The sequence below is a fragment of the Periplaneta americana genome, chromosome 14 (genome assembly GCF_040183065.1).
Source record: "Periplaneta americana isolate PAMFEO1 chromosome 14, P.americana_PAMFEO1_priV1, whole genome shotgun sequence".
NCBI lineage: Eukaryota > Metazoa > Arthropoda > Insecta > Blattodea > Blattidae > Periplaneta > Periplaneta americana.
The window spans coordinates 150735682-150753607 of record NC_091130.1 but is presented as its reverse complement, the minus strand read 5'-3'; the positions used below and the strand labels follow the sequence as shown (position 1 = coordinate 150753607).

Sequence of the window (17926 nt, the reverse complement as noted above, 5' to 3'; positions counted from 1 at the left end):
TTATGTATTTAGTAAGTTATTGATGTATTTATTTATTTATTTATTAAGTTATTGAGGTATTTATTTATTTAGTAAGTTACTGAGTAATTTATTTGTTTACTTAGTTAGTTAATTTGTTACAAAGTAACTTATATATTGACTTTGTTATTTATTTAGTTACTCAATTAGTTAGTTATTAAATTCTTTATATACTTACTTAATTATTGAGTTAGTAAGTCAGTCAGTCAGTTAGTTATTTAGTTAGTTTTTAAGTTATCTATTTATTTATTTATTCATTTTTTATTGTGATGATTTAATTATTGCGATTATTTATTTATTTTACTATTTTGCATCCCTATAATAAGTCTTTATATTTCATAAATAATATTAAACGTAAAATTACATAATTCACCGTTGCTTTCTTGTATAATACACCCAAATAACCAGGTCGGCGTCTGCTACGGGGATTCTTGTGGCTACCGCTTCCTAGAACGTTCTCTCTATTATATTCCACGAACTTGGTATCCCGGGAAAGATTGTAAGATTGTACGGTGAATAGGTTCTTGGTGCTACTGAATGCTGAGCAGGTGATAAGCATGATTGTGGTTTGGAGAAAAATAGCAGTATAACGGTAGGGAACAAAGCGACACGGGATTTGAGGAAATACCTAAAGATTACGTGAATCATCTACAGAGAAAGTGAGGTAATCGAATTAGGATAAAATGGATAAGTTAATACAATTTTGTGTAAAATTTAAATCTGTGTAATGAATGAAATTAAATTAGTTATGAATAACAGTCCGCTGGCCTTCTATGCCCAAGGTTGCGGGTTCGATCCCGGGCCAGGTCGATGCCATTTAAGTGTGCTTAAGTGCGACAGGCTCATGTCAGTAAATTTACTGACATTTAAAAGAACTCCTGCGGGACGAAATTCCGGCACATCCGGCGACGCTGATATAACCTCTGCAGTTGCGAGCGTCGTTAAATAAAACGTAAAAAAGAAAAAGTAACAGTCAATCTCCAACAATAATAGTAGTTCATTCATTCATTCATTCATTCATTCATTCATTCATTCATTCATTCATTCATTCATTCATTCATTCATTCATTCATTCATTCATTCCATTTATTTATTAATGTATTTATTTATTCATTCATTTCATTTATTCATTTACTTATTCACTTATTTTCTTATGTCTTTCGTATTTATTTACTTATTTGCGTATTTATTTGTACGTATGCATACAAAATGTTCTCCGAAATGGGAAATCTTTCGCTGAAAACTCAGCACTCTACAATCTTTCCTATTTTCTGCTTTCGTCTTAGTCTCCTCATATGATCCATATATCTTAATGTTGTCCATCATCTGATATCTCCTTTTGCTCCGAACTCTTCTCCCGTTCACCATTCCTTCCAGTGCATCCTTCAGTAGGCAGTTTCTTCTCAGCCAGTGACCCAACCAATTCCTTTTTCTCTTCCTGATCAGTTTCAGCATCATTCTTTCTTCACTCATTCTTTCCAACACAGCTTCATTTCTTAATCTGTTCGTCCATTTCATGCTCCATTCATCTCTCCATATCCACATTTCAAATGCTATATTGTGACAGCGACGTGAGATTCGAACTCACGACCAGCGTCCCGCAAGAGAGCAGGTCGCCCGTGAGCCGACACGGCTCCACGGAACACTCAGGGACGGCGCGCGGCGGAGAGAAGAGAGGGGAAAGGGCCTACGCGGCGAGGGAGTTTGCGCGCACATCTGGTGCTGGCAGAGAGGAGAGGGCTCTGGATTGTTCTGGAGTGCTATCTCTGGACACGCGTCGAACTTTCGAGGCTACGTCGCTGTGGTTATAAAACAAGAAACGCGAGCGAACTCGAGCAGTTTCAGTTGATTAGTCAGTCCGTGAGTAAGCCAGTGAACAGAGCAAGCAAGCCAGTCTTGTGTACCGGAGTTCGACTTGAGTGTGCGTCCGCAACTGTGTCAGCATCCGAAGGCCTGAGTTCGAGTGCAGTGGACCGCAGTTGGAGGGACCAGAGTTCGAGTGCAGTGGACCGCAGTTGGAGGGACCTGAGTTCGAGTACAGTGGGCTGTCTCTGAAGGTCTGTGGTTCGAGATACTGTGAACTCGAGTGACTGAGCTAGAAGAACTGTGAACTCAGAACTGACAGTTCTGATTTGTAAATAGTACTTTGTAAATATTAGTTAAGATTAACAGTTCATTGTTGTTCGTAATAGTCCAAGTAAATTGTCATTGTCGTCAATGGAGTGCTATAACGAATACTGTGTTGAGTGAAAATCCTATTGTTGACGAGAACGTTTAAGGTGAATTGTAGAAAGGAATTATTGTTGAGATATTAAAGTTACATTGTTGTTTAGTTTAAAAAACGTTACAATATTATACAAGCCAAACAAGAACAGAAATCATATCGAATCAAAGTAAAGAGCACACTCATAGCTAGGAGAATAGGCAATGAAATTATTATTATTATTATTATTATTATTACTGTTAGCTAAGCGTAATAGATCAACAATTGATCACATACTTTTTATTCGAGAGATAATGGAGAAAAAATGGGAGTATAGCCTAAGCGTAGGCTACATTGCATCAGTTATTCAAAGGCATATGACTCGGTTAAGAGAGACGTTTTATATGCTATTCTTATTGAATTTGGTATTCCCAAGAAACTAGTTCGATTAATTAAAATGTGTCTCAGTGAAACGTACAGCAGAGTCCGTATAGGTCAGTTTCTATCTGATGCTTTTCCAATTCACTGTGGGCTAAAGCAGGGAGATGCACTATCACCTTTACTTTTTAACTTTGGTCTAGAGAATGTCATTAGGAAAGTCCAGGATAACAGAGAGGGTTTGGAATTGAACGGGTTACATCAGCTGCTTGTCTATGCGGATGACTTGAATATGTTGGGAGAAAATCCACAAACGATTAGGGAAAACACGGGAATTTTACTTGAAGCAAGTAAAGAAAAGGTTTGGAAGTAAATCCCGAAAAGACAAAGTATATGATTATGTCTCGTAGCGAGAATATTGTACGAAATGGAAATATAAAAATTGGAAATTTATCCTTTGAAGAGGTGGAAAAATTCAAATACCTGGGAGCAACAGTAACAAATATAAATGATACTCGGGAGGAAATTAAGTACAGAATAAATATGGGAAATGCCTGTTATTATTCGGTTGAGAAGCTTTTGTCATCCAGTCTGTTGTCAAGAAATCTGAAAGTTAGAATTTATAAAACAGTTATATTACCGGTTGTTCTACATGGTTGTGAAACTTGAACTCTCACTTTGAGAGAGGAACAAAAAAATGACTTAGGGTAAATTAGGGTCTGTTGGACAGTCGGGCATGTTGGACACTTTGTACTTTAACGTGTTACCTCGCCACTTTTGGGCACCACATTCTGCTAGAAGTCAATGACGGAAGTAGCAGAATCTTAATATTTATTATGACTTTATTTCATTTGAGGCTATGAAATCTTTTGTTTTAAACTAGGATTAGATACCCTATTATTTTAGATATAAATTATTTGTAACTTGAGTAGTATTAGTTAAGGTCTTGAAACTTAAAGAATTTGGCGGTAAAGTACAGAGTGTCCAACATACACGACTGTCCAACAGACCCTAATTTACCCTATACCCCTTTACCTGAACACCACAGAAAATGTGTTTAAAAACTGAAATTAACTAGGTTACAAACAGGCCTAGACTGAGAAAAGATAACAAAGAACGTTAATGTGTTGTAGGAACATCCTGCCAAACAGGTATACGGTTGTAAGTAGCACACTCCTAACCCCTCTTGTTACTTATGAACAAGAGTCACCCTAACGTTTAAACTCATCGGCGGGAAAAACAGAATATATCTGCCATTCGTCTTACAATTTGGAAAACATAGGAAAAATTCAACCAGGTGTCGAACTCAAGAGGAGATCGAACCTCCAGACCGGCAGAGCTACGTCGGTGGCTGGGGAATTTTATGATTTAGCTTTTCGGTTACCTTACAATGACCTTATACGATTTATTGCTAACTTCCCTGATAATTGAAAGCAGGATTTTCCAATAGAAATCATGTTGAAATCAGACATCCCTTTAAACTTGATAAAAGTTTATCACTCGGACTACTTCCATTTCCGATGTGACATATCTTCTCTGAGGAAATATGTTGCTTCTTATCTGAGTTTTGTGACGCTGTACAATTATCCATTAGCAGGAGACTGGAACACTATGTCCTTTGTCACGAACGCACTGCCTTACATACAGGACAATGGCAGATCTTTCGTAATGATCCAATAAAGTAGCTCAAAATGAAAGTGCAAGAATACTGGAGAGGCTCCGTCAAGGATTACAGCTCAAGAAAGAAGCGTTTATTACGCTGTCATTCATATAAAACGGATGGATATTGAAATCTTCCTATTTCTGTCTGATAGAAGCTACGAAGTTGCATTTTTTTTTTCTAATTGTATTTGGATTAATTGAGGTTCAATATTTTCGAAAGAAAGGAGGAGCAATAAATGCAATTTATTTTGTTGTATTTAGACACACTTTTTCTAATTCGTAAGTTCCGGTTGTACACCCAATTTTAATATTTTTCTCTATGTTAAGTTAAATTACAAATTTATATATTCTCAGCTTTCTGATTATTATGATATCTAATCTGACGAAGATATTGAATTTCGTTGTACTCCTCGTCATCTCCACGAGCAAAAAAAATCCTTTCATTGAACTCGATCACAAACAATTTAAAATTAGATTTCAGTTACCAAAATTTGCACTGGAAGAACGGGAACAAAGCTTACGTCCTCAGTTACAAATCACAAACAAAACGAATCCAATGTGCATAATCCATCACACATGTATTCAGACGCATATCCAGGAGGCGGTGATGATTATGTTTTTTCTCTCATTGGAGAAACAGTTGAAAACACGAATTTAAATCATGTTTCGCGATATTCCCACTTATATTTTTGCTACAAATATCAGTTACTACTAGACATAGTTTACATGTTCATAAGTTGATTTTATACAATATATCGATGGCCCAGAACCAGACTGTTCCAAGTCCATTTTACTATTTTTTTTCAGGCAAGCTATTTTAAGCTCCTGAAAGCTTCATGAAACAATTTGGAATAGCTTCATAGCAACCTTACGGAGAGAAATATTTATAATTTTGTTCCATTCATGTATGCAGACAAGAACTGGAAGACAATGAAACACATATTTCTTTCTTATAAAAAGTTGGACTTAGAACAGTCTGGTTCTTAGCCATTGATGTTTAGAAACTAACCTCGAGTTAGTCACCAATGTCTGTTAAAAATAACCCATAGTTTGTGACTTTTAAATTTCAGAACCTTATAGTTTATTGCCATTTAAACTATGGAAAAAAAAACAGTTGAATTAATGCAAGTGCAATTAGGCCTATTTGATATTTGTTATAAGAATTTTTTGAAAGTAAAAGTTAGAAGTTACCTGATTCTCTAATTAAAAGTGCACGAAAGTGTTCCATATATAATATGTATGATTATTGTCTCGTGATCAGAACATAGTACGAAATGCAAATATAAAAATAGAAAATTATAATTTGAAAAAGTGTAAAAATTCAAATACCTTGGAGCAACAGTAACGAATATAAATGACACTCGAGAAGAAATTAAACGCAGAATAAATATGGGAAATGTCTGTTATTATTCGGTTGAGAAGAGTTAAGGCTCATTGACAATGAAAATTAAACATAACCGTAATATAAACACAGAAGTTTGCGCCCAGGCTACCAAATGGGATCATTCACAATGATTCACATAAGCATTGACATAAACATTACCGTAAGACGTTAACATGAAAGTTTGCAAACTCCAAACTTTCATGCTTATCCTTACGTCATTTGCAAACAGAACACAATCATGGAGCGCTCAATTATACGACAGAATATGAGGAAATGGCGTCGTTGTTATGTTTCCATGGTTACCAAGTATATTTGCGGTTATGTTTATGTTCCCATCGTGAATGATGGTAAGACTTCTTGATTTTACCGTAACATTTATATTCTTAAGTTAACGCTTACGTTATGTTTAATTTTCATTGTGAATCAGCCTTTAGAATTTATAAAACAGTTATATTACCGGTTCTTCTGTATGGTTATGAAACTTGGACCTTCACTTTGAGAGAGAAACAGACGTTAAGGATGTTCGAGAATAATATGCTTAGGGTAATATGTGGGGCTGAGAGAGATGAAGTTACAGGAGAATGGAGAAAGTTACACAACACAGAACTGCACGCATTCTATTCTTCACCTAACATAATTGGAAATATTAAATGCAGATGTTTGAGATGGGCAGGGCATGTAGAACGAATGGGTGAATCCAAAACTACACATAGTGTGTTAGTTGGGAGACGCGAGGGAAAAATACCTTTGGAGAGGCAGAGATTGTAGATGGGAGGATAATATTAAAATGTATTTGAGGGAGGTGGGATATCATGGTAGAGACTGTATTAATCTTCCTCAGAATAAGGACTGATGGCGGGCTTATGTGAGGACGGCAATGAACCTCCGGGTTCTTTAAAAGCCATTTATAAGTAAGTGCATATTTCTAAGATTTTTAGTGCATAGTTTCATGAATATTTTTAGAGTTTTTGGTCATGGAGATCGTCGGTGTAATATTGACGAAAAAATTAATTTTGAAATTAGATGGCAATTCTGTCTGTGTGCTTCACACCAGGAATAACCCTGACACAATACAATGCGCCAGTGGAATCTTTTCATCCCCTTGATTGCTGCAGAGAGTAGCTTAACTCAATAACATAAGAAGAAATACGAAGGTCAAGTTCATTGAGCACAAGGAAAGGATAGATTCAGTGTGCGCCAAGTGTTTTCCTTCTGATAGTACAACACTCTGTTTTCGTCCGATTCTACGACTTGAAGTTTCGAGAACCTCTGCACGATTTCCCTGTAATCACGCCGTCGATAGGAAGTGAGTGCAATCACGTGCTTCCGGTACGAAGCCCACAAATTGAATAGATAAAAGAGCTGCTCGATACCCTTCTTCGTGTAATTGTGAATTTGCTATCGAAGGACGATTGTCACCATGGTGAGTAGGCCTACAGTGAAACTGTGTAGTGATTTGTGTGGTTCATATTATAATGAGGGCGATCGCAATTTTTTAAGAAACAGTGTTCCATACAGTGCCGGATTAGCATCAGTAGCAAAGATAGAGTACATTAATGATCCCACGCTTCAAATGGCCCCGTATTTTCTAGGCCCGTCAATAGATAATACAAATTTTGAATTGAATTTATTGAAATTAAAAATTGCTTATACATATTTATTTATTCATTGGTTGTTGAACATAACAGGCAAAGCCCAATTACAATGTTCACTACTAACAAATTAATTTATAAAACATAAACAAGGAAAAGTAAACATACATAAAAACTGAAACAAAATAGAAATAAGAGAAAGAAAAAAAAGGAATTGAAATAAGGTGTGAAAGCAGCTTCAAATTAACTAACAATATTCTGTAGAATATGATAACAAATAATTCTGTATCTAGAGAAATTCATATTGAAAATATCAACATTCGGATGAGGATGTAATTTATTGTAGAACTGTAACATTTGGAAAACTGGGGAATTTTTGTGGGATTCAGTATTTGTCCTTGGTATGTAAAACAAATTTCGAAATTTCGTTTTAAGCTTAGGTGCATATAATGTTATATAATAACATAAACCAACACAGTCCAACTTATTGTTAATAATTTTATAAATAAAGTTTAAAGATTGACAATTTCGTCGAATTTGCAAAATAGTAAAATGGAAATGTTGAATCATTCTAGCATAACTCTCATAGGTAGGATAATCATTATAAAATCTGTAATATAACCAACTTAGAAATTTATTTTGAATTTTTTCTAGTAATAGAATATATTTGTTAGTAACTGGGATCCAGATAACAGCAGCATACTCTAATTTAGATCGAACATTGGAATTATGCAAAATTATTATAGTTTTGACTTTAAATTTACAAGAATTTCTCATAACAAAAACTAAAATTTTATAGGACAAATTTATAATATTGTTAATATGACTATGAAATGTAAAATTACTCCTAAATAATATACATAAATCTTTATGTTCATTTTCTGCTGGTAAAACTGTTGCCTCTATTTTATATGAAAATTGAATTGTATTTTTCAATCTAGAAAAGGTCATATGTATACACTTATTAATATTAAATAACAATTTATTATTAATACTCCAAATATGTAAGTTTGTAATATCTGTTTGAAGTAGCTTACAATCTGATATAGTTTTGATTTCTTTATACAATTTAATATCATCCGCAAATGATAAAATTTTAGAATGTTGTACACAATTCACAATACCATTAACAAACAATAAAAACAATAATGGACCAAGATTGGAACCTTGAGGCACACCAGAATTTACTGTAAAAGCTTAGAAGTATGTCCATGAAAATTCACAACTTGTACTCTTCCTTTCAAGTAAAATTTAATTAACGATAGCAATGAGAAGGAAAATCCAGATTGTTTCAAGTTTAATAAAAGAATATCATGGTCAACCTTATCAAATGCATTCTGAAAATCTGTATAAATAACATCAACTTGTAATTTATTATCTAGTTGGGTTGAAACAAATTGAGTGAAATGTAGTAAATTTGTAACAGTTGATCTTCCAATCATAAACCCATGTTGATCATGTGAAATTGATTTTGCTACACAAGTATAAATTTGTTTATATATTAATGATTCAAATATTTTAGCTGGTGTTGATAAAACTGCAATAGGTAAAAAATATATAGGGTAGGTCAAGGTAATAACGCCTCAATTAAAAAAAGGTGTTACAACTGACCAGTTAATACAGACAATAATATTGATTTTTTAGATATTAATCATTTGTAGCCTTTCCTGTGGAATGAACATTTCAAAAGTTGTAATTGTGACAAGGTTTTAAAACAATACAAGCAAATAAAAATATGACGCATACTGGCGCTATTGCCTGCAGTGAAGGTAATAATGCCACTTATTATTTTAGAACAAAGAAACATGTTTATAAGCAAAAGTGACAAATGTAAGATTATGCTCTACAACTAAACAAGTACAAATTATTAGCGACAACAAAAAAGTCACAATACTCATTACCACATAACTTTAAAGAATTCAATCAAGGTCACTGTCATTGAGTGGTGCACAACCGTCTTCATATAGTGAACAGAGTCCAGTTTTCTTTGTGCTACTCATGTCGCAGGTTTCGTGGTACCCAAATCCGGTGGATTATTCTTAAGTTAGAAATGATTAAACTAACTTTTATTATTACATACTAAATCAAAGTTTATTCTCGTAGAGAGATGGCGTTATTACCTACAGTAGCAAATTCTATTTTAAATGAATAATTACCATAATATAATATTATACATCTGAAAACAACACATCCCCACTAAACTTAAAAACATATACAAACATATAATGAAGTTAATGAGGTTAAATACTTAGGTATAATTATTGATAATCATTTAAAATGGAATAATCATATTCATTATATTTGTAATAAATTACGTAAAACATTATGTTACTTTGTTATTCTAAGAAATATTTTGTCAATTAACTGTTTACGTGTAATTTATTTAGCATTATTTCAATCTATATTTATGTATGGTATTATAGGTTGGGGTGGAACTTATAAATCCAAATTTTTCCGTTAATTTTACTACAGAAAAAAGTATTAAAAATTTGTTTAAAAAGCAGAAAGATTACTCAACTGAATTGTTGTTTAAACACTTCAAAATTTTCAACATTAAACAAATGTATTATTTTATTTTATTATAATATTTTCATAGAAATTTTAATAACTTTGAAAGGTACATACATAAATATAGAACTAAAAATATGAATTCTCTGCGTTTGTCTGAACCAAAATGTAAAACCAATGCAGTTTCTTATCATAGCATGAGTCAAGGTCCCAGATTATTAAACAAACTTTATTCCAAATGTATTGGATTTATAGTTTAGGTTTATACAAATTAAACACTATTTAATCTATATTCAGTCTCAATTTTAAATTTATTTTTGTCTGTATTGGAATCCCCTCCCGAGCACGAGTCTTACTCATTCAGGAGTGGGCTAGTTTATCTTTCATTGTGTTAATTAATTTGTATTCATTTCAAACTTACTATAAATAAATAGATGGATGGATGGATGGATGGATGGATGGATGGGTAGACAGACAGACAGACAGAAGGATAGATAGATAGATAGATAGATAGATAGATAGATAGATAGATAGATAGATAGACAGACAGACAGACAGACAGACAGACAGACAGACAGACAGACAGACAGACAGACAGACAGACAGACAGACAGACAGACAGACAGACAGACAGACAGACAGACAGACAGACAGACAGACAGACAGACAGACAGACAGACAGACAGACAGACAGACAGACAGACAGACAGATAGATAGATAGATAGATAGATAGATAGATAGATAGATAGATAGATAGATAGATAGATAGATAGATAGATAGATAGATAGATAAACGAATTTCTCTTGATGTTTCATCATTGACTGTGCCTCAAATTCAATTATAAAATATTATATGTCGCTATAACCTACATGGGGTTCATATTTTCACTTACCCTAGTTGCACCCAAAATTGCAGTTGCTCGTGCTTGGGGTAGTTAGTAACATAAAATAATAATAATAATAATAATAATAATAATAATAATAATAATAATAATAATAATAATAATAATGAAATTAAGTGATATAATAAAAATTTTCAGGTAGAAATTGAAGGAGAAAAAAAATTGTTGAAAAAACAAAAGAAAACTGTCTATACGAAAAAGGTTAAGTAATGGACAGTTTCAATTTAAAGAAATATAACGCACCCTAGATTCTAAAGTGTCGTAACTCAAAACACTTGATATTCAAATAAATGTTTATATAACTACTTCCGTTACTGACTTATATAATATCATACAGTAAGACAGTCGCTCTCCAGCTTTCAGTCAGACAAGAACGCACAAACACCAAATGTGCCAAATGTAGGAAATCGCGAAGGACCATTAAAAATAACTACAAATAACGCCCATGGCTTATTAGTATATTTTTTTCATTAATAAACTTCCTTGTATGTAATCGTTAAAACTTTGTAACTAATTCAACACTTCATAGCATAAGTACGCGCCAAAAATGACTTTCATACTCCATCGGCAAGTCTATCGTGCTATCAAAAAGGAGTGCATTATATGGCAGTACAAATTTTTAATAGCCTCCCTATCGATATAAAAAATAAAACTGAAAACATAAGATTATTTAGGGCCAAATTAAAGAAGTATCTAATTTCTCACGCCTTCTATTCTGTAGGTGAATTTATAACATTCAACAACACTGCACGAATATTTGTCTTGTATTAAGTATCGACATGTTGTACTAACAGACTATATTGTAAAACTCTTCTGTATACATTTCAACTAGACCGTGACTATAATTAAGACTTTGTAGTACTGTTAAGACTTTTTTGACATGTTCCATATTCTAGTAGTGAAGCGATGTACGAATACCATGGGATGTAAATAAATACAATATAATAATATTAATACTACATGCCCCACATTAGCCTTTTTTAGTTGCTTATTTAAAGACGCTGTATCAAATACTAGGATATTTAACGTCGATGGAATTATTGATAATGCGAGATAGTATATGACGAGATGAGGACTAGGATTCGCCACAGATTACCTGACATTAGCCTTACGATTGCGGTAAACCTCTAAAAAACACAACTAGGTAATGAGCCCAAGCGGGAATCGAACTCGTGCCCAAGCGCAACTCCGGATAGGTAGGCAAGCGCCTTAGCCGACTGAGCTACGCCAGGGGCTTGTTAAATATTTATCTGAGCATATTATGTTTGGCTCAGAAATTAAAAGAAAAACAATGTATTAGGAAAAGTATTCGTGCAAGAATTACTTTTGTTCAAAGTGGTATGGATTATTTTAAAGTTAATGTGTGGAAGACGCTCTAAAGTTTGTTAAAAATTAGGACAGTTACAGTGTATAAACAGGACATAGAAGAATGGGTGATCTTTTGTAGGTTATGATTATGATAGTATAAATAGCATTAAGAAAATCATAAGGAAAGCACAGGTTTGAGATGAGAAAAGTAGTAATTATTGAAACCAAAAGGTTATGCGTAGCCCGTATACAGAAATGTGTTGGTGAACAATACTCAGTAAGTGTGATGTATATATAAATATGAATATTTATTTACTTATTTATTTATTTACTTATTTATTTATTTACTTTATTTATTTATTTATTTACTAATTTATTTACTTACTTATTTATTTACTTACTTATTTAGTTACTTATTTATTTACTTATTTACTTACTTAGTTACTTACTTATTTATTTACTTACTTATTTCGTTTATTTACTTGTTTATTTAATTACTTATATATTTACTTATTTGTTTACTCACTTATTTTATTTATTTACTTATTTATTTTTTACTTAGTTTATTTATTTATTTACTTATTTATTTATTTACTTGTTTATTTATTTATTTACTTGTTTACTTATTTACTTATTTTATTTGTTTACTTATCTGTTTACTTGTTTATTTATTTACTTATTTATTTATTTATTTATTTATTTACTTGTATACTTGTTTATTTATTTATTTATTTACTTTTTATTTGTTTATTTATTTACTTTTTTATTTGTTTATTTATTTACTTATTGATTTATTTCATTTATTATGTATTTATTATTTTGCTAATAATTGTAACATAAAATACAATATATACACAAAAACTTTAGCTCGCCCCTGAAAGAGTAGAACTCGTGCTCAGGGGCGGATTCCTGAATTGAAATTAATAATTATACAATACAATTTGTCTTATGTCTAATGTGCAATTATAGTATATAAATTTAAATTTACAATTTTTATAAAATCCATACATAACTTTTTAAATTTAATACTCGAACTATTAGAACTGACAAGATTAGGATATTTAAATATATATTTGTTATATATTCTTGGGCCTAAATTACTACTATGATTAAATACTGTAACAGTGTTGCATTTTGCTTCAAACAATCTTAAAGAATTCATACCTTTTGTTTCATAACTATGAGAATACAATTCAAAATTATTTCGATTTTCATGTATGAATTTTATTAATACACTATAATAAATTTGTCTTACGTTAAGTACATTAAAGTCTAAAAACAAATTTTGAGATGGGAAAATCAAGAGGTTTATGAAGACATATTTTAATTATTTTATTTGTTTCTTTTGTTTCATTTTCAGGAAACGAAATTTGTAGCTGGCTTTCTGGTAATAGCAGCCTTCTTGTGTGTAACCCGGGGCGACGATGACGTAGGATCGACGTTGTCGGAAGTGAGTGACGCAACAGATGACGCTCCTACCTCGACTGCAAAACCACAGCCAGATTTCTGGGACAAACAGCACAGGATAGTGGACGGCTATGTGAACGAGATCAACAGCGCTAACAAGTCTAATCCGATATCGCTGCTGCAGATATACCACAACTACAAAACCATTCTGAGCGACTCTGCAAGCAGAACACCAGAAACTGTGGTGCTGCCTTCTAACGTAACAGGCGACGTACACTTTAGCCAAGGAGCCCAGAGATATTTAGAAAAGTTGATGTCACTTATGAAGCGTCTGATAGTTTGGCAGATCAAAGCTGAGGAACAGAGACAGAAAGATGAAGAAGAAAAAGAAGAATAATGCGGTTCTAAACGGCATCTCATGCTCCTTCGATCATGATGTGGAATAAGAGAAGCAATCATCTTCCACTGCTACAGCGTGATTGAAGAGAAACAGTATATAATTTTGGGGGTTATAGTATGATAATGAGTAAAGAAAGTTCATATAAACTTGTAGGTATCCAATTTACATTTATTGCATATTTGCATGGTATCAATACATTTTAGTATTTCAATGCATTTTTCCGCTCTATTGACAACAGTAAGTGTTTCTCTTGTGGGGTCGTTGGCCGTTTTTTTTTTTTTACAAGAGTAGTACTATTCATGATGCGAGTGGCAAATTCGTTCATTGAATTTACATTATTTGGCCGCCGAGTTAGCTCTGTGGTTGCGCGTCTGCCTCCAGACTAGCCGGTCCGGGTTCGATTCCCGGAGGGTCAGAAATGTTCGTGTAAAATTTCTACCTTGGGACTAAGAGAGGTGAAGGTGCACAACTTCTAATCACTAGATTATGCACCAATATGCCTGGGTTAAATCCCAAATCTCTCCGCAGTGCATATCGTCGGCTTAGAGTGAAAACCTGCTAACCGCCAAAAAGAAAAATTTTGCAAGAGAAGCAAAAAACTAAGTTTAAATTAACTCTGAAACTTTAGGACCAAATCCAAAGTACAAGTGGCATTTGTACTTGTACTTTGGATTTGTTCCTAAAGTTTCAGAGTTAATTTAAACTTAGTTTTTTGCTTCTCTTGCAAAATTTTCTTTTTGGCGGTTAGCAGGTTTTCACTCTAAGCCGACGATATGTCACTGTTGATAGTGATTCGTCCGTCGGACGGGGAAGTTAAGCCTGGCGGCCCCCTTGGTGTTATTCGACAGGAGTAGGCTACGTGCCGGCACCGATTTTCCCCTTCTTCCTTCCTCATCACATCATCATCATCATCATCATCATCATCATCATCATCATCATCCTAACCCCATTCCCTACACTATAATTACACGAACACTCACCCTAATACACGACATAAATCTCCACAGATACACATCATGCATATCGTGGCCTGCCGAAATGATGTACAAATTGAAAATGGATCACAGTCCTGTCATCTATCCGCAGTATGCGAAATCCGAATCATGTAAAGTGAAGTGAGTAGAGATTGGATACATACATTTATTTTATTTTTGTATACTTCGTCCTTCATCCATCCCAACAGACAAAAATCGACAGGAGTAAAGTCTGGGGATCCTGGTACCCAATGCACGTAAGCACCGAGACCGATCCATCGTCCAGGGAATGTACGATTTAGATGACGGCTAAAATGTACAGAGTTCCGTTATGCTGGAAGAACGTGACTATCTTTATAGCGAAGGGAACTACAAATAGTTGTTTTTCTAGACACACATTATGAACAGTCTTTCCCTCAGAAGGTTTTAGAAGAGCGATACTTATTACTTCTTTATACGTAGTTAATAGTAGCCTACGTAGTCTTCTGTCGTTTCTTGTTACTTGTTATGCATAATATTCAAACAGCTGTATCTTCAAACTCAATGAAAACTGTAAACATGTTTGTATGAACTTTTTTACTCATATCCATATTATCACCTCATAAAGTATTTACTATTTCTCCTCAACCACTCTGTATGTTACAGACAGAATGATAACCGAGTTTACTGACAAGAAATAGTGTAATCGCATTTCACTTTAATATTGGACAGATAACTCAAAATTGGCAACTACGTTGTTTTACAGAATATAACATTTCTACATTTACAACAGAGTGCACAAATAGAAAAAGAAAAGTCTCCGCCTTTAATACCTTGAAAACCTTAAAATCATACTTGCGTAATGCACCGATTACATGCCATCTTGCAACTTTGCAATGAACACCAGTTTATAACAATAAATCACTGTTGGTGTGGGTATTTTGACTACAGTTCCACACAATTCTACTTTATAATTTTCTAAAATTGTATTTGCTTTTACAGCGTACTTTCACAGGAATGCTATAATATTAATTTTTTTGTTGAGAAAAGTATATTTTTCCTAATTTGATACCAACTGTCTTCTGAAGTTCATCTTCTCTATTTTGTATAATAATCAGATATTCTGCATAAGCTAAAATGTTAATATCAGTCCCTCATATTTTAAATGGTGCTTCTTTTTATCTGTGCAAAATTTCGTCCACGCAAACGTTAACCGAAGTGGGACATAATACACACCCTTACCTTACACCCTCATAAGGGTGTGTATGTATATTGTATCTCCCGACCAATGATATAACGTACATATTTGGAGATCAATCCTATATGCATTTGTATTTATATAAAAAAACTGATGTGGGATTTACACAATGTGTTTTAAAAAGTGTTAAAATATCTAGTCGGATAAGAAGTTATTGTGCTGTAGTTTTAAATCGTTCTTTCAAGGAACATCTAGGGTAAGTGAAGGTATTATCGCTATCAATTAAAAAAAATAACTTACAACTGATCACAAATGCAGACAATAATATTGATCTAGATATTGATCATTTGTAACCTTTCCTGTCAAATGTACAGTTGTAATTGTGACTAGATTTTACAACAATACAAGTAAATAAAAGTATGACGCATAATTTAGGGCAGAGGTAATGTTCGTATGATTGTGAAAGATAAGGCTGTCCCAAGCTAATGTCATGAATACTATGCCACTATCAGGTAGAAACTAGGAAAGATTGGAAAATGCTAGATTTGCAGTGAAAAAAGTGAAAAACCTCCCCTAGGCGGAATGCTATGTATGTATCTTGTCTAGAACGCTTCAGCTAAATAACGTAGAAGTTCCATTGCACTGAAAGTCAATAAGAAAACTACATATATATTTTTATATATAATGGAATTTGGAGAAGGAAATGTAGTTAACACTAATTTTCAACTGTGAAAAATCCAATAGACACTCAATTTTATAGGAGGATGAGTTATTCATGTAACACTCAGGAAATTATAGCCTACGGTGGGCTGCAACCCGCGTCTTTCCAAGTCCATTCTATCGCTTTACCTAAAGGCAAAATCGGCTCAATTTATGTAAGAAATGTTGCCTAAATAATATCGTAGGTTGTAACATATGATTGGCAAAAATTTGAGAAAACTATTATTATTTTAATGGGGAACATTATAATATGTGCTTTTACATGTCCCTAAAGAGATGGCTGCTTGAAATATAAATGAAGAGACATGTTCGGAAAAACGGGTTAACCCACACTTTTATGAGAAAATAGAGTTTTGTGGATGAGGAAGAAAAAAATATTACAAGCTATCTTTATTTACATATTTCTGTGAACATGAGGTACAAGCATAGAGTATAAATTTACATATTTCGCCAAAGATTTTCTATTTTTCTTGTCCAAGATAAAACAACTTTAATAATTTAAGAACAAAAGTATTTGAAACCTCTCTGAATATACACGAATAATATCTTCTACATAAAACTTTCTATTCATTATTAACTCAAAAAAAATAATAAAATTTTTCCTTCAGCCAGTTTTCTTGATTACATTTCCTTTTGCGATAATTTTCAATAATTTCCACATTTTTGCCAACATTTCCGTATTCTACTGCCGCCATTGTTTCTGTTTATATTGTCAGTACAGTGTACCAACATAAACACTATTCACGTAGTACAATAAATGTAGTTAATACCTATTATGTTCTTAAAATTCGTAGATTATAAGAGTATTATCCTGCTAACATTTTATTCTGTAAAACTAAATTATATTGTTATTATGAAACTTTATAAGAGTTATTCATTAATATATCTACTTGCACATCATCATTATAAAAGTCTTTATGCTCGACCATGCCGAAATGTAGTAATTATACACCTGGTAGCAGCCCTTTAATGGACCTCATTAAAGTACATCTATTCATTAAAGTTCAGGTGTTCCACCAATCAGAAAATACCATTGTAGCAATATGAAAGAGCAAGTATCGATTATTCTCGGATATGCAATCGAAAGACAACTAGTTCTGTTACTATAATAATTAGCGTTAATTGTAAATAATATTCAAATAAATTCAATTTGTCATCTCGTTTTTCAATGTCTAATTCAATTTCAAGGTTATATCAAGATTAATGTTTATTTTACTCCCTAGATTATAACAAGGTCACTGTCAACATTTGTTTCTCGGAAAAAATCAATACTCTCGCGTCTGCGCACATCT

At 33.0% G+C, this 17926-nt stretch overlaps 1 protein-coding gene across 1 annotated transcript; it reads left to right on the top strand.

Annotated features, from left to right (window-relative positions):
• Window positions 1-6817: 6817 nt before the first annotated feature.
• On the top strand, window positions 6818-17231 carry LOC138713854 (uncharacterized). Its single transcript, XM_069846310.1, has 2 exons — window positions 6818-7068; window positions 13317-17231. Exons 1-2 carry the CDS (start codon window positions 7066-7068, stop codon window positions 13758-13760), a joined length of 447 nt encoding a protein of 148 aa, XP_069702411.1. The 5' UTR covers window positions 6818-7065; the 3' UTR covers window positions 13761-17231.
• The last annotated feature ends 695 nt before the right edge of the window (window positions 17232-17926 follow it).